The sequence below is a fragment of the Coloeus monedula genome (assembly GCF_965178545.1).
Source record: "Coloeus monedula genome assembly, chromosome: 1".
In the NCBI taxonomy this organism is placed as follows: domain Eukaryota; kingdom Metazoa; phylum Chordata; class Aves; order Passeriformes; family Corvidae; genus Coloeus; species Coloeus monedula.
In genome coordinates, this window is record NC_138781.1 from 123,032,563 (window position 1) to 123,060,210 (window position 27,648).

Here is a 27,648-nt window from a genome sequence, read left to right on the forward strand (position 1 = left end):
CCAAAACAGAACAAGAACACTAATTTGAGAAGAAAGAACACAGGCACCAAGTTTTAGACAGGACTTGGACTCAGGGTCATGAGGGATGCACCTTCCCATTGCTCTGACAGTTATGTTTACACAATTGTATTGGATTTAAGGCATTTTCGCCTTCAAACTCTAAGCGGCATATTAACTACAATGCAGACTTTTCAGATTCAAGGTTATAAATACTTAATTCTCCCCTGTGGCATTGTTGAAGTCATCTTAGATTTTACTGATGTCTGCTACAGGAAGCCCCTATACAATTGCTGAACTTTTCCTATCAATTAAGGACGGTGTAATTCATTAACGATGGTGTTGAAAGCAGCCAGATAAAAAAACCTGCACTTGACAAAACATCGTTTGTTCTCACACCAAACCTGTACTATAGCACAGGTACTTGGGCAGGAGCAGAGCAGAGTGGGGATGAGCTTGCAGGATAAGGTTTTGAGCAGGCGTTGTCAACCATGTGCTCACCCGCCTGGAGTGTGCAGACAGCCTGGGCTCTGAGCTGCGGGCTCTGGCCCCAGGCACCACCCTGGACCCCGCTTACGATCTGCTGTGGAAGTGCCAGCAGCAGGACCCCCCTGGAGTGCTGTGCCCAGTTCTGGGCTCCATAGTACAAGAGAGACATGGAGCTCCTGGAGCAAGCCCAGTGGAGAGCTACTGAGTTGGTTCAAGGGTCTGGAGCATCTCTTATGAGGAAAGGCTGAGGGGGCTGGGCTTGTTCCGCCTCGAGATGACTGAGAGGGGACCTCATTAACGTGTGTAAGTATCTCAGGGGAGGGTATCAAGAGGATGGATCCAGGCTCTTCGCGGCAATGCCAAGCTGCAGGACAAGAGGCAATGGACAAAAACCGGTGGACAGAAGTTCCGCTAGAATATGAGGAAGAACTTTATTGTGTGGGTGACCATGCACGGGAACACACTGCCCTCCCTAAAGATATTCCAGAACCGTCTGGATACAATCCTGTGCCATGGGCTGAGATGTCCCTGCTTGAGCAAGGAGTTTGGACCAGATGCCTCACTGTGGTCCCTTCCAACCTGACCCATTCAGTCATTCTGTGACCTAGGAGAGGACGGGCGACAGGAACGGCCGCGGGAAGGCTGCCCGAGCGCTCCGCAGGCATCAACAGCCGCTCTGGGCAGCCAGCCTGGGTCACCTCACGGCCCCGCCGCCGGCTGCCCGCCGCTCTCACCACACTGCCCCGCCACAGCAGGTCCCGGCACACGAGAATCACTTTCCATCGGCCCCTTCCCGGGCATTCCCGAGCCGCACGCGCACTGCCGAGCCGGCGGGGGCGGGAGCGACGCCGGCTCCTTCCGCCCGCCGCCTCCCGCCGCGCGCACGCGCACTCGCGCCCGCCGCCGCCGGCCCCGCCCCCCCGCGCCGCGCTGCTTGCCGCCCCACGTGACATGGAGGAGGCGGGGACGGGAAGGGAAAGGTCAGTGGCGACGCCGGCGGAGGGGGGAGCGGAAGGTCAGGGCGGCGCGGAGCGGAAGTGGGAGCCGGAGCCTCGTCCGCCATTGTGGGGAAGCGGAGCCCAGAGCAAGGGGGGGAAGCGGCGCTGCGTCCGGCCGGCCGGCTCCTTCCAGTGGGAACCCGATCGGCGGCGGCAGCGAGCCCAGGCGGCGGCGGCGACAATCAGGCGGCGGTGGGGAGGAGGCGGCGGAGGCGAGCGAGCGGCCCCGGCGTGCGGAATCACTCGAGGCCCAGGCGCAGCGGAGCGAGGGGATCGCGGCTCCCCGTGAAGAATGTCAGCCACCAGCGTCGACCAGGTACCGCGTGCGGGGCGGGGGGGCGGCCGCCCGCTCTCTCCCCTTCCCTCTTCCCGGCCCCGTCGTTACCCCCGGCGGGGGAGGGCGGCGGCAGGGCGGCCACCTGCACCTTCCCTCGCCGCCGGGGCGGCGCGGTTCGCGGCCTCCTCCTTCGCTGCTTGCTTCCCTCCCCGCCGCCATGGGGAGCGGCTGTCCATCGGAGCCGGGATGGCGGGCCCCTTTCCCGGCCCGGCCGCCCCTATTTATAACCGCTGATCCGCGCCGGAGCCGCTCCGCCTCCCCGCCCGCCCGCAGGGCCCGCCGCCGCTCAGCCCCGAGCGCTGCCGGCCCGGCCCCCGCCCGCGGCCCCCTTTGTGTGTGACCTGCCCGGGAGCCGGCCCTTCCCGGCCAGGCCCCGCGGGCTCCCGGTTCTTCGCTCCGGGAGCGCCGTAGTGCCGGGCTCCCCGCGGCGCCCAGCGCCGCCTCCTCCCTTGCGTACCCCAAACTCCCCCGGGCTCCTCGTTACCGCATCCTTTCTCTTCCTGCCTTTCGCTCTCCTCGCCCACCTTTTCTCCTTTCGGGCCTCTGGCTTCTTCTTTTTCCCCGGTCTCCGCTTATTACAGTAGTTCTTAGGTTTTCTCCTTGCGATGTGCAGCACTTTTTTTAACTTGGTCCTTCACGGAGCTTAGAAGTTGTTATTTTTTTACCTTTGCTAGGCCTCCGCTGGTCTTTCTCGCTGGCTGGAAGCTATTCTGTCTTGATCTCTGCTTCCTCCGTGGGCTTTTGCCACTCCCCAAAAGTTTTAGCCCTGCGGTCTCTTGCCTCCTTTTATTTTCTCTCCGTGCCTTTAATGTTTTGTTTCTTTTGTCTCTGTGCATGCTCTCCAGTTTCCTTTAAGCATTTATTTCTAGCTCAGTGATCTCTTAGCTTTTCATTGTTCTGTCTTTCATGAAGGCTGCTCCTTCCCAACTTTTTCTAGTTCCGTGTCTCTTGTTGGTCTTTGCATGCCTTTGTGTCTGGATTAGATTCATCCCAAAAGATGAGGTGGTTGGGGTTTTAAAGCTTCCGGAGATTTTTCCCGTTTTGGGAGAGGGCAGTGGCTAATCAGTGCACTTCTAGATGAAGCAGCAGTGAACAGTGTTATGGTAACTCTGAGACAAATGCACGTTAAAGTAACATGGAGGTGGTTACCTCCTAGACTTTCAAACCTCTGAATACTGAGCTCTTCAGGACTAAAAAGTATTAAGAGAGTGATGGAGCCTGGAGGCCCACTCCTGCTTAGTTGAAAGTATATGAGAAGGTGAATTAGATTTTCATGGACTAGCATTTGTTTTTCTAAGTTATTTTATCTTGCTATAGAGGAATTAAGGCTACTGTAACTTGTACTGTTACATTGATTCTTAGTGCATGGCAGATCGCAGTGTTTTGTAATGACTAATCCTAAAAAAAAAAAAAAAAATCCTCCTTAAGGAATTATTTCCTTGTGTGAAAGCTTCATACGGACTGTATCATTTTCTCAATGTAATTGACTAGGTTAGGAATGCACAATTTGAAGTTCACCATATGATACCATTGTATATACCTTTGTATATCTAAAAAGCAAGGCATTGTATGTTACTCTCTGCTAAGTACCTGCCAGTCAATTTAAAAGATGACATATCATAATGAAATTTGGGTATTGGCAGTAATCTTAAACTACTAACTTTTTTTTTTTTAACTCTATGTGTTATTTTTGTTTATTGCTTATGTTTTTTCAGGCCCAGGGGCAATCAAAATTCACTTTTTCAGTTTTTCAGCACCATTTAAGCTTCACATGCTGTTAAATCCCAGATGATTTCAATGGTTTTTAGTGAAATTCTATCAGGTTTTGTTTTTGTAGTATTTATAATGTTACTTTAATGCTACAACATTTTTATAATAGCATGGCTTTAAAATAAATATTATAAATAAATATTTTAAAGTGATATTTAAGTTGAAAAGGGCAGAATTGGCAAATAAATAGAATTACACCTAAGTAAATATTCGAGGATTCTAACTGAACTTGTTTTGCTTCCCTCCCCTCTCCCCCACTTTCCTATATACAGAGACCTAAAGGACAGGGAAATAAAGGTAAGTTAATACCTCGTATTTCTGTATAAATCTGTAATACTGCTTTTATGGAGGATAATGTCTGACAATCATAGCAAGAGGTTGTAGCCATAGGATGTCTTTTATTTCAGAGCAGGATGACAGGAAATTGTGTGCCACGGTGTTGCTTCCCAGCGTTTTTACTGTGGAACAGCAGTACATCAGTTTACAATGTTTTCATTTTGGAAAAGATTAATGTCAGAAGTCAGGCAGTTAAATAGTTATTTCTTTTTAGCTGCCTTTGTGATATGCTTGTATAATCTCTTTTTAACAGTACACCTTGGGCCTTTCTGTGCAGTGAGTAGAATCATCAGGAAGAATCTTTTGAACAGCTTCCTTAGTTTGCTAGACAGCAACCATGTGACTAGTTACTCATATCTGTGAGCAGAAAACATCACCTTCCTTATTCTCAGAATTTATATGGTCTTGCTTCATTTTAGCACTAGTACAGAATCTTTTGTCAGTGTTTGTAGGCCTTCTGCTTTTCTGCTTTTTTCATGTTTCTGTCAACATCTTAGTTTTTAAATACCATACTCAGTGGGATTTCTTTCCCACAGAAACAAGGAACTACTAACTACTTAATATTCTTCTCTCTAAAATTCTTGGCAAGTCAGTTGTAAACAGCATTTCAGATTATATCTTGCAGTATTTTGTCTGGAATTTGTTTTCTTACTAATATTCTATTTGGAATTTCTTCCCGCCTGAACAGTACACTTGTGCCCATTTAATTCCTAGCTGCTCAGCAAGCTGAGCTATAGAATAGCATGCACACAGCTACCTCTCTGTGTTAATACGCTTATTATACTTATGCAGATAAACATTTTACTTTTTGAGCTCAGGTACTCTTTGCCCCCTTTAGTTCATTATCTGAACTAATCTAATTGTTCTCTGTGAGCTGTCATTTAATGTTATCCACAGAGTACTTATTCTATTATTCTGTCTACGTGTAGATTATCTGCTTCTTGTTACATATATTGCTTGTGAGGTGGCACACGGTTCCCAGATCTCACTGAATTTGGCCTGTTCTTTTTAATTTCTCTACGTTCAGAGAAAAATGAACTTGTTTACCTCCTTAGATGTTCTTAGTTTGGTCATTCTTGAATACTTGTTCTCTCATATTCTAATAGTCCTACCCTTTTTTTCCCCCCAAAGTGCACTTCTTAACTACTTCATGTTTTGAAATAGTTTGTGGTTATACCTTCCATGTTACCCTTAAATGAAAAGTCAAGACTCATTGTAGCAAGTAGTTTGTGGCTTCACAGTCTTTGAATTATCATTTCTCAGTTTTAGCGAAGTTAATGAGATGCATCTATTAGAGAATCACACAGGTAATTTTTGAACTATATATATGTGAATTGGACTGGAAGTATTAAGCATTTCTGTTAAGCATTTCTATGTTGCAGTGTGTAAAAGTGCACTAGTCAGCTTTACTTTGGTTTATTTATGTTAGCATATTTTTGTGTTCCATAATTTGTCACTGCTGTGAAATACTTGAATCAAAACACATCTCTGTTTGCTATGTAAGGAAGAGATTTTTGCATTTCTGAACTTGGATTATTTTTTTATGGAGTGCATCCTTTTAAATAATAAATACTTGTGATGTATTCTCTTGGTGAGAATATGACCTAAATGAAAAATATAGTGAAACAGAACAATTGATCTCAGTTCTGTTGTTTGGTGTAATGTCTGTTTAGTGAAACTAAGTTATGACTTAGCATTAGATTAAAGATCTAGGAGATTGTGCTACCATCTTCAGTGTAGCACAAGTAGCTGGCTTTGGGTTAGAGGCTGTTTCAAGAGGACGAATTAAGTCAGTGTCAGCAGTCCTTGCTGACCACATGTTAGCAGACAGTAATCTTTCAGTTGACATGATAGGTCTCAGCTTAGAGAAGCTTTGAGGGAAGATGTGATACTGAGTTAACAGACTAATCTGTAGTTGGTTCTGTGCATAAGAGTAGTAGTGTTAAAAGAGATGGCAGAAGCTGTCCACATATCTGGTAGAGCATGTGAGAGAACGGGTGAGCAGTAAAAAGGGTGTATACATATTTCATATTGAAATGAAAAATATTAGACCTGCAAATGATATTGCTAGGTAGCTGATTTTTATTGTCTAGCAAAATGCCTTGAATGCTTTATTCTAATTGATTATAAATTGGTGTACTGTGCTGTTTCCTTCAACCACAATTTGTGGGACTGAAGTTTTAGTATGTAGAACAGTACTATCTCTTGTGTCAGATATTCATGTTGGTATTTCAGAGACTTGAATGAGTAAATCATCCTGTCGTGAAAGTTTTCTTATTCTAGTTGTCAACTACTGTACAGTTGACATAAACCATCAGAACTGACATCAATCAAATTGTCTTACAGGGGTGTGGAGAAACAAGGCATTCCTGGAACTCCTTCTTTTTTCCCCCTCTTGTTTATTGTGCCAGTGTATCAAATCTGTTGTAGGAAGGTGCTGACTTGTTTTTACACTTGTGTGTATAACAATTTTTTTGTTTTGTAGAAGGTTTAAATGTAATTATTAGGTTTAAAACAAGAAAGAAATGTTTCAGGATTTTTAGTGTTTATTCTTCACGTTAAGGTGTGATGACTTCTAATGAAAAAGTTATTCTTGTGCCTTTGGCCATCATTTTTTGTGAGTGGTTATTCTAAGCATAGTAGCACTTAAAATAATATTAGCTTTAAATTCCTCTATTTGATGGGTTGCTTCTTCCCAATATCTAATTACACTGTGTGTTTTCACAGTGTTTGCAGAAACATGTGGTATTTTTAGCTTTGTATTGATACAGATATTTTTAGTATCTGTAGATTAGTCTCAATTAGTATTCTTCATCACTGCCCTGTTCAGTTGGAACACTTAACATGAGATTTTGGGAATGAGGCATTCATTTGCTGTTGTTAAATGTCTGTGTGGGCTACATTATTCACTATTAACACATTATGTAAAGTTAGAATTAAAAGCTAAAGAAATATGCTTCTAGTGATGCTATTTCACTGGGAAATGTCTATATTTCACTAGGAAAAATGTCAGTGTAGAAATATTTTGTGTCATTGACTTAAGATCTCAGTACAGAATGAATAAGAAAGAAAATACATTTACAAGAATGTTTGTTAGTTGTAATGTCAGACCAAAAATAATTCCAACTTTAGTGACCTTTAAATACCTGTGGAACAATAAACACAGCAGATGCACGTTTTATGGAGATTAGCTGTCAGTATGAGGAGGTTAATTTTGATGGGATACTAGTCTTGACATAGAGCTGTTTATTCCTTTTATTGTGGTTGCATGCTTTTAAGAAACCTGTATGCTGCTGCCCATGTTTTTCATTATAATAGCATTGTGTTGGAGGGTTGTGCTGTCTGTAGTATTTGGTTAAGCCTAAGCAGTGGACATGGCATAGACAAAATGTTTTGACGTAGATCCTGTGTGTAACTGGGCCAAATACAGAGAGGAATATAGTGTTCCAGCTCATTAATCTGTTACCATTGTGTGTAAATTCAGGATGATTCATGACCTTAACTGAAACTCTTCATTTATGGAGGAAAAGAGCCCCCAACACCTAATGTTTAATTTAAATGTGGTGTTTAATTAGAAATATTGTTCTATCCAGTTCTAAACTGCATTTTGCTCAGCACTGCTAGTCATATTTGACTGGTATAGAAATGCAGTGTGCCAGTTTGTAATAACTGAAGTGTCAGGTATTCTTTTAAAACTTCAAGAAGGTATTCAAAACACAAGTTGCTTTCTTCCCAGATAATTGCTTTGGAAAAAAATCCTTCTGTGTTAAATTATGAATTTTTACCTCTTTTTACTGCTATCTGAAGTTAATAAAGTTTTCCAGGATTTTGATTATTCCTTGTGATTATATCTATTCCTTTGTCATTTCTTTCAGCTAGTTTCATTCACTGAAGTCAGTTTTGTTTTAAGGATGTTGAAGTCAAATGTGAAAAAAAATTCAAGCACCACTTGGCTTACGATGTGAATTTTGGGTGGCAACCCCCCTACCTGCAATGAAGCTGACTCTTAAACACAAATTTTGGCAAAGTTGAATGTTCAGTTATATGGTTGTGTATGCTTTTCAGAAGCTTTTGCTAAAAGGTGGAGACCACAGAGTTGGCTCCTAACTCAGTTTAAGTTTCAGAAAATCTGCTGTTTTGTTGTAACTTCTGCAGTTGTGGTTTTTCAGTGCACCTTACTGATCATCCTGAAACTTCTTCCCCCCCCACCCCCCCCCCCCCCCCCCCGAACCTACATGAAAAGTAAAAAAAAAAAAAAAGTTGCATTTGGATAACCAGTAATTTATTTTTTGAGAACAGATTTTCATCTTCAGGTTGTGTAATTGCAAGTGCTGGTTTAAGTCCCTGTTCTGCTGTGCACCATGGGAAACTGTGGAACTTAGCAGAAACTTGTGCAGTGTGGCTTTGTTTGAATAGTAGCCTGGGGGATGGTAGGATGCCCACACTTCAAGTAATTTGGGCAGCTGGAAAATTCCAGGTAGGTGTAATGCCTTAGATGAAATGAAAGGTAATAGGAGACCAAGAAGAGCAGGTAGGAAGAGATTCCAGCATATAGTGGCCTATGTGTTGGGAAAGGCTTGTAATCACCCTTTGGGACTTAAGCTTTTATTTCTGTCTTGCTTTGTCACCTCAGAGCTTCAGAGATGTCACTAATGCAGTACAGTTATGTAGGAAATACAGGATTAAATAGCTGAATAGTGGTGTCCTTCATGGTTGTCTGGTGGGTAACTGCCTTTCCACCTGGCAGGAGAAAGCTGTATGTTGCAACTTTCCCTGAACCTATTGAATATGTCTATAGATCGGGTTGGTCTGCACATTTGCACTTGGTCTGGTACTTCCAGAAATGCTGGATTTACTGCCTATGCAAATAAGGTGTGCCTGTAGTTCGTCATCTGTCTGTGGATCTCAGGAAAGAATAGTCAGGAGTAGGCTGTTCTAGCTGCCATCTTTGCAGACCTCTCCTGAGATCTGATCCACATGATGAGTAGAATGAGCTATTTTGTTTAAATTGAAGTGGTGCTTAACAATAATATGTATTTCAATGTACAGATGATTAAGAAGTGCTACCTAGATTGAAAGTGCAGCATAGATTTTTCCAGAGAACATTCTAATACAGATTTATTTTTAGTTTCAGTACAAAACGGTTCGATTCATCAAAAGGATGCAGTAAATGATGATGATTTTGAGCCATATCTAAGTAGTCAGACAAATCAGGTAAGTGAACATTGGTTACTACCTTGAAGTTAACTTTGATGTTCAGCTGACTTCCAGACTTAATTTTTGGATGTTTCTTAGAATTACTGACTTGCCTTAATATACATTGTAATATAATTTTGTATCATATTTTGTTTCATCATATGATATCTTAGGCAGATGAAGTATTCTTAAGAATTCTGGAGAAGGTTAAAAAGCATGCTTTGATGTCTCTTGCTCTTGTGCTTCTGCTCTAGCTTCAAAAAGATGCAGTTACAAGAAACTTGAGCTAAAAATCAAACTCCGTACCCAGAATGCAAACCCCAAACCCTTACATTTAAAACAAAATCATCATTTTGGATGCAGTCCAAATCAACAGTTTCACTGGCTCTGAGAATATATTAACTGCTTGGACATGATTTCCTTTAAAGGTGGTAGAAGTAGCTCACAGCTGATGGCATAATAGATGGAAGCTTAATATTACTGCAGCTTGGTACAGCTCTTCTGCCAGGAAGTTAATGACTTGACTTTCAGAGCTGTGAATTGCCTCTGTAGCTGAAAGTTAATACCAGTTATGTTAAGTTCATAAGTTGGAGTGGTCTTGAGCGAGAGTGCAAGTTATTAAAAGACCAAGAATTTTGCTTGCCTTCACTTTTTTTTTTCCCAATAATACAACATTAACAAGGCATCATCTAGAGATTGATAAAGTGCAATTTTTTCTCCAAAACAACACCAGAAGCCATATGGGGGTAGTCCTTCAAATACCTCAAGAAGTAAATTCTGTGATTTCCCACGGGTCTATCTGGTGTAGTACTGATTCAATGCCCATTCTCATTAGCATGGATATGTTACCATTTTTTTTTGTTACTCCTGAAACAAACAGGTGTCCTTGCATCCATTTCACTGTAATATCTGTTGGGAGTCTTCAATTAGAAGTGAGAAATTTGACAAAACTAAGAATACCACAACTTTAAATCATAGTTGCAGTTATTTTTCTTTAGTTATGAAGGTGCAGCTATGACTTGTTTAGCATAGCTTGTTATTTTCTTGATACTGTTGGCATGGAGGTATTTTAAACCTAGCTTAGTAGCTAAAAATGAGGATAAAGTTCCAAAAAAATGGGGCCATTTAGTGCTTTGAGAAGGTCTCCTGAAGAAATGGCCGTATCTGACAGATGCCTCACTCATTGTTCACATTGTGCGGAATGGTGGAAGTTAAAAATACATTCATATAATGCTTAAAAATATTTTGGATTGTATTACAGGCTTTTTTTCCCCTGAGCATAATTGTCAGTATTGCTGATTTTTAAATTTTATTTTCTTGCAGAGTAACAGCTATCCACCAATGTCAGACCCATATATGCCTAGCTATTATGCTCCATCCATTGGATTTCCATACTCTTTAGGTGAAGCAGCATGGTCAACTGCAGGTGACCCTCCAATGCCATATTTGACAACTTATGGACAGATGAGCAATGGTGAACACCATTACATACCTGATGGTGTATTTAGTCAACCTGGGGCATTAGGAAACACCCCTCCGTTTCTTGGGCAGCATGGATTTAATTTTTTTCCTGGGAATGCAGACTTCTCTACATGGGGGACAAGTGGATCTCAGGGACAATCAACGCAAAGCTCTGCTTACAGCAGCAGCTATGGCTATCCACCTAGTTCTCTTGGGAGAGCCATAGCAGATGGACAGGCTGGATTTGGCAGTGATACTCTGAGCAAGGTGCCTGGGATTAGCAGCATTGAGCAAGGCATGACTGGACTGAAAATTGGTGGAGATATGACGGCTGCTGTAACAAAAACTGTAGGTTCAGCTCTGAGCAGTACAGGTATGACAAGCATAGCAGCTAACAGCGTGCCCCCAGTTAGCAGTTCAGCACCTAAACCAACCTCATGGGCTGCAATTGCAAGGAAACCTGCTAAACCTCAGCCAAAACTCAAGCCTAAAGGTAATGTGGGCATTGGGGGCCCTGCTGTACCGCCGCCACCTATAAAACACAACATGAATATTGGAACTTGGGATGACAAAGGGTCAGTGGTAAAAGCACCCCCAGCTCAACCAGTACTGCCTCCTCAGACTATAATCCAGCAGCCTCAGCCATTAATTCAACCACCACCACTGGTGCAAAGCCAACTGCCTCAACAGCAGCCTCAGCCACAGCAACCACAACAGCAACAAGGACCTCAGCAGCAGGCCCAGCCTCACCAGTTGCAGCAGCAACAGCTGCAAAACCGCTGGGTAGCTCCTCGTAATAGGGGTGTGGGCTTCAGCCAGAACAATGGAGCTGGTAGTGAGAACTTTGGTTTAGGTGTTGTATCTGTCAGCTCCTCACCTTCTGGTGTGGAAGTGCACCCAGTGCTGGAGAAACTAAAGGCCATAAACAACTACAATCCCAAAGACTTCGATTGGAATCTGAAGAATGGACGTGTGTTTATAATCAAAAGTTATTCAGAGGACGATATTCATCGCTCCATTAAGTACTCTATCTGGTGTAGTACTGAGCATGGTAATAAGCGCTTGGATGCTGCTTACCGGTCCCTGAATGGAAAAGGCCCACTCTATTTACTCTTCAGTGTGAATGGCAGTGGACACTTTTGTGGAGTGGCTGAGATGAAGTCTGTTGTGGACTACAATGCATATGCTGGTGTCTGGTCTCAGGATAAGTGGAAGGGGAAGTTTGATGTCAAATGGATCTTTGTCAAAGACGTTCCCAATAACCAACTGCGACATATTCGCTTGGAAAACAATGACAACAAACCGGTTACCAATTCGAGGGACACTCAAGAGGTACCCCTAGAAAAAGCCAAGCAAGTGCTTAAAATAATTGCTACTTTCAAGCATACCACCTCAATCTTTGATGACTTTGCACATTATGAGAAGCGTCAAGAGGAGGAGGAAGCCATGCGTAGGGTAAGCAACCAGTGTCGTTACAGTAGCTCACTTTTTTTTTTTTTTCTGTTTTTGGAAAACTTGTTTTTCATTCATCTGGAATTTCTGTCTGCAAGTGTTGAATCAGAAAGTGGTACTACTTACCCAAAGTGTCTACTTGATATAACTGGCTCTTAATGAAAAAATGTAAGTTCTTGTAACTTGTTTGTTAGTTCAGTCATGTGTTTAATCACTAAACTAAGGTAGGCCTGAATAAGCAGAAATCTGACATGTTCTACTCCTTCAATGCAAATGAAAACTGAATTTAGTGTATTATTCATAACTGAAGTCTTCTTGCTTAGATTTTTACAGTTTCTGATGTCATGAAAAGGACCAGAAATTTGAGAAGAAGCGTACTTTATTTAATCTAACATTTCAATTCAAATTCTGCTTTGATGAAATGTTAACAGCATGATTACTGTGAAAAGCAGGTTTTCTCCTTAATTCAATTTATTTTTTGTACAACCATGAAACACAGAAGTGATACAGTGATGACTTGTATAGTGTTGAAATAATTTTTTGGACCTTTCTGATAGTGCATTTCCTAAAGGAAGTAATGTGTAGTTCATTTCTGCAAGGAAGAGTAAATGTGATAAATCTGTAGCGAAACTTGTAGTTTTGAAGGCGTTTCAGGAAACCAGACAAGGGAATAGCATTTAATTCAAGCAGTTTTATAGTACTTGTCTACTTTGTCTTGTGTACTCTCCCTAATCATAATGCTTGTGTTCACCATTGGCCACAATATTTACTCTTCCTGTATTTACTTTCTTTCCAGACTTGCCAATAACTGTAAATGTATGATTTGTCTCGTGGTTAGAAACATTTCAGGAGCTATTTTTACCAGTTAGATGATAAGCAACTATTCAAAAATGGGAGTTCCTATCAGCGTGGTTTGGTGCTAATAATCTCTGTTTGTCATGTCATACCACTCACTGAATAAAAGCCCCCAAAAGTTTAGGGTTTATGCTAAGTAGGGGCCTTGAGACGTGTGAAGTTGAGAATTTGTTCACTTGAAGCCAACACATAAAAAGAGGCTGCGAAGCAGATGAAACGCTTACTTCTCTTGGGTTTCTAGTACTGTCATGGTTTCACCCTTCTTGTACGTTCCTACATGATGTGTTGCATCTCTTGTAGAACAGTGTTGGGTATACCCCAAATCAATTTTGTAGTTCTATTGCATGACTTTGCAATAAATTGTCATGTTGAAAGTTTCCTAGTGTTGGGAGACTAGATGAATATCCCAGTTGGGTGTGTAATGCCTTTTGGATTCTTTTGGTAAAAAGAAAAAGGATTATGCCCTAAATGAGTATTGTTACTTTCATGGTTTCTTGATGATGGGGTGATAGACTGCTTTCTTAATGAATATTCAATGTAAGGGGCAAGCTTTGACTTTTTCGGGCTTTGGCACAACTTCATCAAGTGCAGAATCACCATCTCCCATCAAGGGAGGTGATTGTCCCACTCTACCCTGTGCTAGTGAAGCCTCCTCTCGAGTCCTGTGTGCAGTTTTCAGTGCCACAATAGAAGAAAGACATAAAGCTGTTAGAGAGCATCCAGAAGGGCCACAGAGATGTTGAAGGGTCTGGAGGGGAAGCTGTGTGCGAAGACGCTGTGGACACTTGGTTTGTTCAGCCTGAAGGAGACTGAGGGGACACCTCATTGTGGTCTTCAGCTTCCTCACAAGGGGAAGTGGAGAGGCAGGCAGTGATTTCTTCACTCTTGTGACCAGTGACAGGTTTTTGAGGGAATGGCCTGAAGCTGTATCAGGGAAGATGTAGATCAGAGATAAGAAAAGTGTGGTTGGGCCCTGGAACAGGCTCCCCAGGGAAGTGGTCACAGCTCCAAGCCTGAGAGATTTCAACAAGTATTTGGTCAGTACTCTCAGGTACATGGTGCGACTCCTGGGCTATTCTGCACAGAACCAGGAGTTGGACTTCAGTGATCCTCATGGGCCCTTTCCAGATATTCTGATTCCGTGATTCGTTGTGATTTTGTAATGTTTCAGGAGGACTAAGATTATAATGTTTCTCTGTAGCCTTCACGCTTCAGTATTTTCCAAAATTTTAAAGTTTCAAGATATTTCACAAATAACTGGTTTGCTTCAAAAGTATCTCGTTTTTTGGAAAAACTTAACGAGAAAGTCATAAGTCAGACATGCCCTAGCAACTCAGGAAGACTGTGTTTTATTTGTGGTTTTGTTCCCTCAGTAGTAGGTAAAAGGCACAAAATGTAATGAAGAGGAGGAATGTAGATTGTTGGAAGTGTATGCTAAACTTAAAATTCAAAGTACTAAGTCCAGCACTTAGTATGTCTTGTGCTAGATAACAGTGCTGATGGGTATTTGAACAATAAAGTAACACTGCTATTTGAATAATATCTTCGGAGAAACATACAGTATCTGTATGACTCAACTATTGAACTCCGTGTCTCTTTGTAGGTACCTTTCCCAACACTGTTGAAAGAAAACATACTTGTCAAGAACTTGTCAAATACTTGCATAGTGACCTCTGGCTCTTTTACAGCATTGTACAAATTGGTTTTATGACCAATTGTGAAAAACTGCTTTAGAACTGTGTAGGTTAGTCATGAGGTTTTCTCTTTGTAGATGGATTTGAGGTATGCCTTAAGCAAATTAATATGGACTTAAAATATAGGAAGTCCGAATTAAACTAATGACATCTACTGAGAGTTTAGCATTCTCCTATGATTGAATGTTGATTTTAAATCTCTGAGATTTTTCTTTTATCACACAGTGTACAAGCAATCTGTCTTTAAATTGTAAACATACAATTGTTAACCCTTATGATTCAAGTTTGTAAATGTACAAATTAATATTGTAAGCTCTGGTTTATGGTTAATTGAATAATTATTACCTAGTGGCAGCTAGGCTTTCATGGAGCCGTATTTAAATATATGCACCTTCTACTGCCAGTAGAACTGTGTGGATTAAATTTGTGCTCATTTTCTTTGGCAGGTGTGGCATTCACTTTGTTTCCAGTGTTTTGGTCATGAAAAATACACTTATTACTCTTAATAAAATATTAAATGCATCAGGCAGCAGTAGTCACTTCCATGTTCCTTGAATTTCAGTTAATGTTTTGTTGTTGCATAGGTGGTTACAAACTTTCATACAGCCAGCAATCTAAATATCATAAACACCAAATGACGTAGGGATTTAATTTACTTTATAACTGTTCATCATTACAGCTAACTTATCTTAAAATAATTGGTTGTAAAAGTTTAATCTTAACAACTCAAGGGGATCAATAATTCATTTCCAATATGGCCTAGCAGTATGTTTTATTAAAATATGGCAGTATACGTCTAAAAGTGCAAGGAATAGTCTCTGATAAACGTGAAGCTTCAGTAACTTTGCCATTTCATAAAGGTTACTTAAAAAAAATAATGAATAGTCTCTTTAAGCATAAATTTTAGCACTCTGGTGTCTACCACTGTTACATCTAACCCTGGTGTGGGTAAGGTATCTACAGTTGGGGTTGTGCAGTAATCATTCCCCTTCTCTTACATCTCAGGTTCCAGTCTCCAATTTAAACATATAAGTGCTGTGATGTTTTACCAAAGAATTAGAGAAATGAGTGATGCTTTTCATGAGTTCTGTCAGACATATATTGAAATAGTCTGAAATTCCATTTGTCCTTAGCTAAATGCTGCTTTGTGGTACAAATGTGCTGATTTGTATGCATATTATTTAAAAAGATGTTTTATTGTCTTTCAGCAGAAAGGTGTAAAATCTAAATGAAAGAAACAGAAATCTTAAAATATGCCTTTTAAGATTACATAATTACATTTTAGAAAATAAAAGGTACTGAAAATAAAGAAAAACATCTGTAATAATAGCTTTGCACCTGATTTTCAGTAAGTATATGGATGAAAATAAAATGTGACTGATTAAAAATGCAGTTGTTGACAGATTACAACTTCCTTGCCCTCAGATGGTGGCTTACTACCTGTTGTTCTAGGACTTCTTTTGTTGCTTTTTGGTGGAGAATTCTACTTTAGTAGCACACAATGGGGAAAAAAGGTCACAGTTTCATGTAATTGTAGAGCACTTTAGATGGTTTGCTTAATGCAATACTCCAGAAAAGTAATTGATTTTTTTCATGAGTTAAGATAGAAGAATTTGGTATATATTTGTGTTTATCTAATTTGCATTTGGAATTTTCTTACTTTTCAGGAAGCCTTTAAATGGCAGATAATTAAATTTTAGCTTTCTCCTCTTGTATTATGTATCTTGTAATAGGAATGCTGACATAGCTAGAACTTCTTGACTCTCAAAAGGAGTAATCTTTTTTCCCCTTCATTCTCATACCAATGTAACTTTTGTTTCTCTGATAATTGGGTCATTATCAGGCTGCAGTGTTAAGCAGTGTAACTTCTTTCCTTTCTAGGACATTGCTGACATTGTGCTTGATTTGATATTTCTTAAAAATATCTTGGAGGGAGAAAACATCATTAAGAGTCAACTGTAGCTGCTGCTTCCTCCTCTTTACCCCCAACCATCAATTACTATGTTATACTGTTAAAATCAGATATAGATACATTGACAGATTTTTAGTTAAGGAAAACAGGTAGTTGACAAAATTTTTTAATGCAGTTAAATGATATTTGTAGTAAACAACTTTTAAAAGTTTGTGTATCTACATCTAAAAGAGGTTCATGTAATAAACATGAAACAATCTAAAAGGTTATGTAATTAATATCTTCTGAGAAACATGTTCATATCCTGTATCCTTTTGATGAAGTTTCAAGGGACATTATTTTGCAATTTCCTTGAACTTCATTTTTATCAACAGTGTCATCTTCATAATTGAAAGTGAGAAAGTAGAAACAGGAGACACTTTTTTCCCTCCCTTTATAGTCATGAGATGAATATGTATGCCTGGTCATGGGAGAAGATGATCATTTGGAGCTGGAATAATTTTGGACATACTAATCCAGAATTTCCTTTTCATGGTGGTGTGCTTATTTGCCATGTTTTCATTTGCTTTTGCATCTTTAGTCTTTGGAAAAACTTTAAAAATTACCTTCAAGCCCTTATGTTACAGGCTCAGGGATTTCAAATGTGCCCATTTTCTGTGCATTTGGTAGAGTCAATTATTTCTGTTCCAAGGTACAGTTTAGAATTCATTAGAGGATAGGGCTAGGTGTTACATTGTGGTCTGTTAGAGTGACCATGTAAGAGTTTGAGCAGTGATGTCTGCATTTCTCTAGTGATGATGCAAGAGGGAAAGTGCAGTATTGGACTGTTGAATAAAAGAGGTGGACAGTAATTAAACTCACAGGCAGTTTTAGTTCATAGCAACACTTGTGTGGATCTTGTTGTTTGTTTGTTTGTTTGAAATCCTTAACCTGAAAATCAAGCGTACGAAGTCCTTTTTAGAGTGGATTCAACTTCTCTTACTCTGGGAGTCGAAAGACCAATTTCTCCTGTAAAATAGGGACCCCTATTGGAAAAGCTAGGAATATCAACCAAATGGTTTACTTCAAAGCATAAGAGACCAGTCATTTTTTAGGATCTAATACTTTAATGTTCTTAAATATCAAGGCAGCTGCCTAAGACAAGACTTAAAACTTGATTTGAGCTGGATCTGTGACAACTGTACCTTTTCTAAATGCTATGTCTTCTAAGTTGTGATTTTTAAAGCAAAAGAGTAATTCTAAGTCTCTTGTTCCAGAACAAAAGCAGAATACTGAGTATACACAAATAGCTGTAAAAATTCATGAGGCACCCTTCTGCTTCCTGCTACATCTCCTCAGATTTCAGTGCTCTATTAAGAACAAATTGTCTAGAACAGTGGTGCTTTTCCTGCAGTTTGCAGGGAAGAAATATGCCTGCATATTGCAAGGAAGTCCCAACTCATGTGACTCTTCACAGCCTTGCTTCTTTGATTCATACTGCAGATGGGATAGCTAGCAGAAACTCAGTGAAGATTTTTGGAAGAGTTTGCTGGAAAAAATGGCACTTTAAAACATTCAGATCTTGCATGTCTATTAAAGGTGTTCCTGTAGATTCAGTTGAACTAGGATTCTTTGTTTTATATTAAAACTGATTTGCTTAAACCTTCATATGCATCTAGCTGGAATGAAACATTACAAAACTTTGCAGATGATAAAGTTTTTGAGCCCAGTTCTTTGGGAGTTTTTCAGAGGTTTGATAGTGTAGTTAATATTGATGAGTAATTATGGTTTTGTTCTGTACCCTTGGGATTATAGTCGGTTGTAAAAAGTAAATGTAAACTTCCATGTTCACTGCATTTTCATATAAATAGGAAACCAAGATAAAGTAAGTTCATTTTTCCTCATGGTAGATTGGAATTTGAGTTACACCTATTCAAAGAGTACGAGTGGTGAGGCTTAAAGAAAAACTGTCTGAGAAATTCTTCCTCAGTGCAAGCCCTGCAGTGAGTGTTATTTCCCTTCCAAGGCTACTATAAATTCCTTAGCAGAGCAAATAAATTAACATGTTCTTGTTGCCCATGAGCATCTGAGAAAAAAACTAACCCAGGTGTCAGAGTTATCTTTCTGCTTCTTTTGCTGGGACAGAGGTCATCACTAAATGCAATTTCTACAGATTTGGTAAGAAGCTATCTCTTGGCAGGCTTCAAAAACCAGTGTTATACTCTGAGCATTGTTAACAAATAATAATGAGGATCTGGAGGCTTGCTTTTTTTTTGTTTGGTTCTTTTTTTTTGTTTGTGTTTTTTTAGTTTGTTTTTGTTTGTTTGGGGTTTTTTGGTGGGTTTTTTTTTTGTTTTTTTTTCTTTTTAATGAACTTGCTGAAATGGCTGTCTTGTAGATAATTAAAGTCTGATATTTCAGTGTCTAATGATGTACAGCACTCAAGCAAAGCACTTCTACTTGTAGTTAGAATTGGCTGATCCATCACGGAAGGTATCCGCCTGGGAAAACAAGATTGGAAGGGCTTTTCTGGCTCATGGAGTTGAAGCTTGGTTTCTGCAGAGCCTTTCCTTGGTGTGTGTTACCATATGGTATCTTTAAGTAGTTGGGTTGCTTTCTCCACCTCTGCCTTCTGAGTGGCTGTAACCCTGTGGAGTTTCAGATGTGGATTAAGTTCTTACTGCCTTTATCATTACCATAATCAAATAATATGGTCTGTCCATGTTGTACTAACAGTGCATGTGTTTGCTCAAATTTAAATTTATTTACCTTTTTACTATAATTTGTTCACATTTTTTCCTATAGTAGGAAAATATACTTACAAGTATGTTTCAGTGACTGAAATAAGTAAAATGACATCAAAACTAGTAGGAAGAATAAATAAGTTAGAAGTCTAGGTCTTCTGGCTTGTGCAGAGTTTCTTAATATTTTGTGCTTGAGAACCTTATATATTGTCTGTTGTTCAACTGATCTGCAGCAGCAGAGTCTCAGATGAGTATTAATTTATAAAGCTTACTGGGAGAAGGAGCTACTCTGAAGGTGTAAAACCTTATTTGACTTTGTATGTTAACTTTGATTTTTAATTTGTGCCTTGTGGTTTTCATGTTGGGTTAAGAAATAGAAGAAAATTAGTGTTTAGGGAGGGGATGGCATCTGCACAGGAAAAATTTCTAGGTTCATGTAAGACTTCTAGAGACCCTTTTCATCTGTTCCTTCCCTCTGTTCTTCCCAGAATTCCCAGAAGTGCTCTTCAGAGAAATGTATTTAAAGATATTTTTCTGTTTCTAAGGTAGTTTCTGTGTTGAGGAGATGTCCCTCTTGGGAGTTCAAGAGTGAGAAGTTAAAAAGGACCAATATTTCACACAACTTTAAAGTTTCAGTAATCTAGTTTACATTAACAGCCAGTGCTATAAATGGAGCAAACGATTTCTGGCATTTTTCAGTTTTCCAGTAATCTGTTTTTCATTGTGGTTCTTGAGCTCTAAGGTCAATGCTTATGCTGTCCTAGCTGTAATGGTACACTGGGGCGAAATAAATTGCAGATTATGGCTGATGCCATTAGTAGATGAGATTTCACGAACTTTGCTGTGGCTTCTTTTCACCACCTCTACAGCTGCCTGCTCTGCCTCTGCCAGGTGTTTCTGCCCACGCAGCACAGTTGGCAGAGCAGATGAGTGCCCGCGCCTCACTTCACAGAATGCAGTCTGACATGTTAGCTTACATTGCAGATGAGCAGGGCTTTTAAGTTGAAGATTAAATCGCAGTTTGCAGTAAAGCAGCTTCTGAAGCTGTTGTGAGAATGCTGCCTCTTGGGAGAGGGGCGGAGCAGACAGCTCCAGGCATGAACGCTTTAAACATTGCAGTAAGATGCAGAGGTTTGGCAAAATTCTAGGTTTTTTTTTTTTTTTTTTGCAAGTATAGCTGATAATGCTGGAGGTGAGGATGTGTGGGAACTCTGCAATTGCCTGTGTAACTCTGGACAGCTTTCAAAATGGACTCCTTGAAATGCTTGCACTTGCAACTACTGTAAAAATCAGCCAAAGTAATTCTTTCAGATCTGCCTTCCCTGGCCTTGAGCTTCAGTTTGTGGGACCTTGGAAAAAAAATACAGCCAAGGATTGTAGTAGCTTCTTGTTCTTGTTAAGGTACTTCTGCATTTACATGTAGACTACTTAAAACAAGGCTTTTTCATTTACCTTCTTTGTGGCAAAGGAATCCCAAAGTCAGGGTTGTGTGCATCTCAGTAGTTTCTTTCAAATCAGATCAGGAAATGTTTTTGTTGCTTTGAATTTTGAAATTTTGTTAGCACAGAGATTTCATTATATTTGAGGATAAATTACATTGCAGCTACTTCTCAGCATGGGATCATTCAATTAATGCTCTGAATTCAGGCAACTAAAATTTGGAAGTAAGTCTGCCTCGCAGTTCAGACCAAGTTAATTTCATAGTTTTGTTCATACTAGATTGATGCACATTTCTAAGGCCTAAGCAGGTTTTAGGTTCACCTTTACTTGGTTTGTGCATGGGGTTATTTGCATGTATGAAATCTGCTTAGCATATGGTCTGCTGCAAGTACCTTTAACCAACTAATATGTTCCTACATTGTTTTGGTTTGAATGATACTTGATTTCCATGTCCTGTTCATAAACTCCCCATAAAGCTGGGTATACCTGACCATGGTGAGTTCTGAAGTGAAATTGACCTTTGGAAGAGAACTTAAATATACAGGAAAAAGTTTTCCTCCAAGAGCATTGCAAGAGATGTGACAAAAGTTTTGCTCCTCTGAATATAAGAAATGAAATTAATTGGGTAAGAGAGAAGTGGTTGTGCTGGAAACTTCTACTCTGGTGGTAGAAACCTTCTGGAGGTAAAGTCTTCTGTTAGTTTGTCTATAACCACAAAAAAAACCCAGAAAACAAACCCAAACAAAGATCAAAACACCAAAAAACCAGAAGGAAATTACTTTGAGACAGTGGTCCAGGAGCGTGATCCAACTTGGAGTTGGGGAGGGATTTGTTTTTGAGTGGAATTCCGCTGTGTGTGTTTTGAGTAAATCAGGTCTTTTCTCTCTGTTTTCTGTACAGAGTGCCAAATGTTGCTGATACCAGTATTTGAAGAATGTACTGTTCACTTGCATTGAAAAATGTCATGCTTATATATCTGCTTGAAGTATTTAAATATAAATTAAATAATATGTAGTAATTAAGTAATATGTAATTCTGAGACTGCAGGAAAGGTCTGCTGATGTTTTGAAGCCTTTTTTCTTGGTAGAATTTAAAGCGGATGTAAAATTTGCAACACCTTTATTTCATCAAGTGGAAGCAGGTAGTCAGGTCATCATTCCTTTTCTACTTTGAGTTTTTATGAACTTAAATACATTTTGAATTGAGGGCTTCATGAAGCATAATGTTGGTCAGTTTATAGTACAGCAATTTGAAATGCCGAGAGTCTTTCTAGACAGCCTGAGTCAGTGCTTATGTATGTAATACTTAAAAATGAACAGGACCTGATGATTTTTAGGGTGTATACAGGTTGTATTTAAAATTGTTCAATATAAAATATCTATATTTTAATACTGCAGTTTGATAGGCTCCTACTTACTACCAGAGGAGTGTTTTTGAGCACTATGTGTAGTTCTTGCAGTTGAAGTCTGCTAATATTAGAGGAATAATCTGAGATGTGCCTGAGCAGGCTATTTTTGCATGCCTTACCCTCACACTGAGGCATGAGGCCAGTCATCATCTGTTTTCAGCCAAGAGTGCATTGTTAAGATACCAGCTTGTATTAATGCCTGATACTATCAATCTTATATATAAAAAGCAGTATCTTACTATGAAAATATTAATGATATATTTTTGAACTTGGAAAAAAGTTTTTCTAGCAGAATAGCACAAGTATCGTTCTCACTTTAAATATACTTAAGTTCTACTCTAGCAAATGTCCAGTCTTAGACACACAGTTGCTGGGACCATGAGCTGCTCATTGTGAGCAAGACTGAGCTTTACTTTTTTGGCATTTGTCTTGAAGCTACTTGGAGATCTGTCTTGGAAAGGACTAGATCACCAGTAATAACCAGTATAAGTGTTACATACCTTCTTCTTTCACTAGACTGTCTTTTTGGGAGACTCTATGTGGGTTCATATGCTAATTTGCAATTTTCTTAAATAGTTTCTAACATAGTAAAGTTTCAATGTGATATGGAGAGAGTGGTTTTGAAATCATTGTTCAAATGCCTCCTGGGTTATTTTGTTTTCCCTGCTATGTTACTGTTCCATTTTTGATATGCTGTATGATGCAATAATAATAAAAATCTGGAGAGGTATTTTTACACTTTTTTTATTCTTTTTTAATGGGGATGAGAACATGCCTCTCTTCCATGCAGGTATTAGTCTATTTCTATAATGTGCTCAGTTGTACATATAAAGAAATGTGTTATGGAAAATGCTATTGAAAGATGAGGTCTTAGTTTTTTATATTCAGACCACGGTGTCTTTTTACAGTCTAGAAGATGCATTATGAAGGCAACAAGATACAGTTTGTTGATCAGTTTTTATTTTTTTGCTAGAGGTAGTCATAATGTCTGAGTGTATGTTTATCTTGAACAAAATAGAGAAAATGGAGGATGATGATTAAGCACTGAAAATGTAATTTATTCTGTTAGACTTGTACTACAGTGTACGAATTTGTTAGTCCCTGATAGTTACAGTGCCATTAGTAGGTCAGCCCTAAATGCCAAATGTGGCATCTCACAGTGCTATGAGGGCTGTGTAGTTAATATGGTCGTCACTGCAACTCAGGCTCACATTGAAGTGAGGTTTCTTTGTAGCCATTCCTATTTCACTGACTTTTCATTTTGTTATTGAAAGTAATTTCTAAAAAAAGGTGGATGGCCTTCTTAAAAAAAAATGTTTTTCTTGCCACTTGAGTGTTTGTATGGAGGATAAGGTATTGGGCCAACTAGTTACTTTACCTTTTGTTCTTAAGCACTTTGGAACATTTTATTGTATGGGGCTTTGAGGGAGATACCTGGCAATACCGTATTTTTCCAGGGATATAATGGATGGAGAGTAGAACATTTCTTGACAACTTAAGCAGAAGATTTAGTGTATATCTTGCCTTATTTGTGGGTCCATTGGTCTCCTTGCTCAGTTCACTTTGTGCAATATATTTTATTGTGAGTGAATTAAAAGTGGCATTATAAGTACTTTTTTTGATAGCTTTTTTCGGAACATGTTTGCCTTTTAGTTTGAGATATACTTCTGTGTTTCTCTTTAAGAAGTTGACTTAAAATGTATAATTTCATATTCCAGAAAATAATTTAAGCTTTTTCAAAAGCGTTTTGCCTGATTTAGCTAAATTGCAAGCAGTGAAAATGCTGTAATGGAAGGAAAGAGATAATGTTGATCTGTGTGTATTAACATGATTGTCCTTTTTTGTTTTTGTTTTTTTCAGGAGAGAAATAGAAACAAACAATAACTATATGGAGATGTCCTGCTAGAATACAACACTAATGATGTAGACTCTGGAAATGCCTAATATGTCTAAGAAGACGTTATTAAAGCTTTTTTCTGCTTAAGGTGACATCTTTGAACACTTTAACACGAAATTGACTCTTCTTGTAATGGTTCTCATCAGTGCATCTGCCCTTATACTCTCTCACCAAACACACTTGAGAACTGTACCTTCGTCAAGCACTTTCTGTCCTGAAGCTTTTACCAGTATCTGCTGTCTTTTGTATTTATGCATCCTAGCTAAGGCACAGGAGACCGAACGAATGCAAGGATTCATTAACTCTTTGAATTTGTTAAATACTAACATTTAACCATTAGAAGTGGTTCAATGATGTGAGATTCACATTGCTTCAACTTAATTTTTTCTTTGTTGTAGTTTTTTTAATTGTCAGTTTTTAGCTATTCAACAGATTAAAAAGCAAATCATGCCATATTTAGTCCTGGAGTAAAACTCAAGTCTAAATGTTCATGTGAAAATTATTGTAGTAATCTTTTAATATGGCAAAGCAACTTTAAGCTGCAGTTTAGCCAAATGAATCGTAACAGGAAATTATAATAGAATGACATTTCCCTTGTTTCAAACTGTTTGGTGTAAGAGAATATTAATATGCAGCTTGGTGGACACCACCAGTTAATGCACATTTCTTTATTTTTTTTCTGTAAGATGTATACTGAAAAAAGTGCATTTGTCTGAGGAACTGTTTGTTTGCTACCACTCAATGAATCTCAGTTTTGAGTAAATGTACCTCAGTCTAAATCAGACTTTTTATGACCTTTATAACTACATTTAAAATAATCTTTAATTCCTATTTCTGGGTGTTTGCAAGCCTGACAGATTGCTATCATGAAAGTGAAAATTTACTCCTCTAGGTGATTCACTAGCTAAATAAACATAATTCTTGTTTAGCAAGCATATACTCTGTTTCTCAAATTTTTTTGTTTCGTTGTGCCAACGTTGAGATGTTTTTCCCCCTATTTGAAAATATTTTGAGAAAAATACTTTGGTCCATGGAGTTTACATGTTCATAACCATGTTAAGATGATTTTAGAACCATGCAACAAGAATTTTAGAACACATATTAAACGGGCCAGTTCTATACTAGTTTTTAAACTCTAAAGAGTATATCTTCTGTTTCAGTTCATATAACAACACATTCTGTCTGCTGGAAGAGAATATTGAAAAACTGTTAAGAGGGTGTATTGACTGTACAAATTACTGAACAACCTGTACCAAACTCCAGGGATAGCTTTCTCTTTTTAGAACAGCAATGTAGAAGTCAGATATCTTATAGCTTAAAATAGCAGTAGCACATATTGTTTGAACATGTTTCATGTCTTACTGTCCAACACAGATGTTTATATTGCGTTTCAGGTCCTTCATTTACAAATTTTGGCAGTCAAAGTTCTGGAGCTTAAGTAGCAAAGGTTTGTTTTGAATACAGACTATTTTGCTGACTTTTGCTTTCTCTCTTCTTAAGCCCTTTGCACTCTTTACAACCATGCAAATGCTAGAGTTCAGTGCACACTTCTTGCTCCTTATTTTAAATATTGTTTGAGACTGCAGAGTAGCAGAAATGAATCTTAATTTTTACTGCCAGTTTTCTGGAAGCTCAGAAGGGAAGCTACTCCTGTGTTTTGGAGTAAAGAAGCAATGTCACCTAAATGTTAGATGTGTAACAAATAGCAAGCGGGATAAGGGAGGGATAAGCAAAGTGCATATTGTAAGAGGAGACTCGGAGACAAAGGTTTCAAGCCCGATCCCTATGAAATTTGGCTTCAGCCCAAAAATTACTGCTTCCATGCATATCTGTTTCTTGCTGAAAGATTTTATAGCTATTTGTTTCCCTTTGTGGGCTGATTTATTCCAACTGTCACTGATCGGCTGAAGTGGCAAAGGTCAGTGTTGTGAGTCCAAAGAACGTAGTTCTTCTGTGATAAGTCGAGGCATCAGCATGTTTCTGCTTCTTTATTACAAAAATACCTTACAAAAATGCCCTGAAGTTTCCAGTTACCAGAAAGCTGATGTTGGAGTCAAGCATTCAGGAATTGATTGCATGTGCAACTCTAGTTTGCTTTCACTGCAGTATTCATATTTTTGCAGGCTTTGTTAGTATTTCCTGCCTTACCTCATGCCTCTTTTATTCTAATAGCATGAGCATTGCTCTTACATTGGATCAGGTTTATTATCAAGTGGGTTCATCACTCTGTTGCAGGCTTTGAAAACTGGGAAGATGAGACAGGATTGTGAGAGAAGGAGGTGATCACATTTAGAGAGCTGTGACAGTTCTTACACTGTTTCAGGAATGTTAGCAAATCTACAAATAGAAGAGTTTGATTGCTGATGGTGTTAGTCATGTTGCAACTGATTTGCTGACTGCTGAGAGTTTAGTATGTGCAGCTGAAATTAAAAGGAATTTTATGTGCATATAAAGTACTGTAAAAATAGTATATAACATTGTAAAATCAGCTGTGGAGTGCTGTATTAGTTAATGGACATGTGAAGCTTTTAGCCTTCAGCTTCCTTATGCACAAGTTCTTTTCCTCCAGAAGGAAAAGGAATGGTGCTTAATATCTCAAATAAATGTAGAAATGCCTTTTTTTTGGTCTGATTTTTCAATATGGTGAAGGTGTTACAATGGTTGCTTTCTAACTTGCTAATGGAGGAATCAGTGGAACCCCTTTTCTGTTCCTGGTGCCTCCTCCTTTGTGCCAGCCGTTGTTTTCCTGTGATCCAAACTGAGCCAGTTCAAGCCATTTTCTGCTGCTTTAATGGTTGGCCAGTTCTGTGTGATGTTAAGTGTTTGGAAGGGAGATGGTGGGAGGGAAAGGAAAGGGACCTGTTCTTTCAGAAGCAGGTACCCCCTGTTGAACAGGCTTAGCTGCACTACATATATAGTGCCTGAGGTTGGTGAGCCAGACATGCAGCAGAATATTTAAAAGCGGGAAAGGCTCCCCAGGGGAAAAAAACCAAAACAAATTCTGCTTTCAGTGTAAGATTTTGGTAGTGTACAAGTGAGATACAATTTTATCACACATTTAGTGATATGAGGAGGAGGGAGGAAATGCTGAGTAGTCGCCATTTTGATTGCCTCTTCCAGTCTGAGGAGGCCTGAGAATTCTCATAGAAAGTTACTGTGGAAAAGCTTGTCCTACCAACACAAGTGGGACAAACTAAAATTGTAAGAGTTTTGCTCATCTTTGAATATCTTTGACTTTGTAACATTGGCATCTTTCACGTAGTTTTTTTGATACTTGACAGAAATAATTTCTGTCAGTTGAACGCACACATTGCTGGCTTAAGGAAAACATGGGCACTGCTTATTTTGATGGACTTGGATTGGGCAAAAGTCAATATTCACAACTAGACAAATCTCACTTCTTCATGTATTTTGTTATCCTGGGCTTAATTTATGAAGTACTTGCTTCTCTACATTCTCTGTTTTCTTCTTTTTGGGTACTCTAGCAGTTTCAGTGTTGACTGTCTGCAAAATCTAGATGCAAAAGCCCCTTGCCAAAATTATTCCAGGCAAATCTATGGCACCAAACAAAAGATTATGTTGAGGTCAAGTGCAAATAATACAATATTTAGGAGGAAGTGTCTTAGATATTTTTGATTGTTTAGTCCAGGTTCTATTTTAAAGTTGTTTTCTATTTCATAGGA

The 27,648-nt window shown here is 39.2% G+C and overlaps 1 protein-coding gene across 1 annotated transcript; it reads left to right on the forward strand.

Moving 5' to 3' along the window:
- Positions 1 to 1,466: 1,466 nt before the first annotated feature.
- Positions 1,467 to 26,762, forward strand: YTHDF3 (YTH N6-methyladenosine RNA binding protein F3). Its single transcript, XM_082289697.1, has 5 exons — positions 1,467 to 1,800; positions 3,864 to 3,888; positions 9,056 to 9,141; positions 10,447 to 12,039; positions 23,929 to 26,762. The coding sequence occupies exons 1-5, from the start codon at positions 1,777 to 1,779 to the stop codon at positions 23,950 to 23,952; spliced, it is 1,752 nt and encodes a 583-aa protein (XP_082145823.1). The 5' UTR covers positions 1,467 to 1,776; the 3' UTR covers positions 23,953 to 26,762.
- Positions 26,763 to 27,648: the final 886 nt, after the last annotated feature.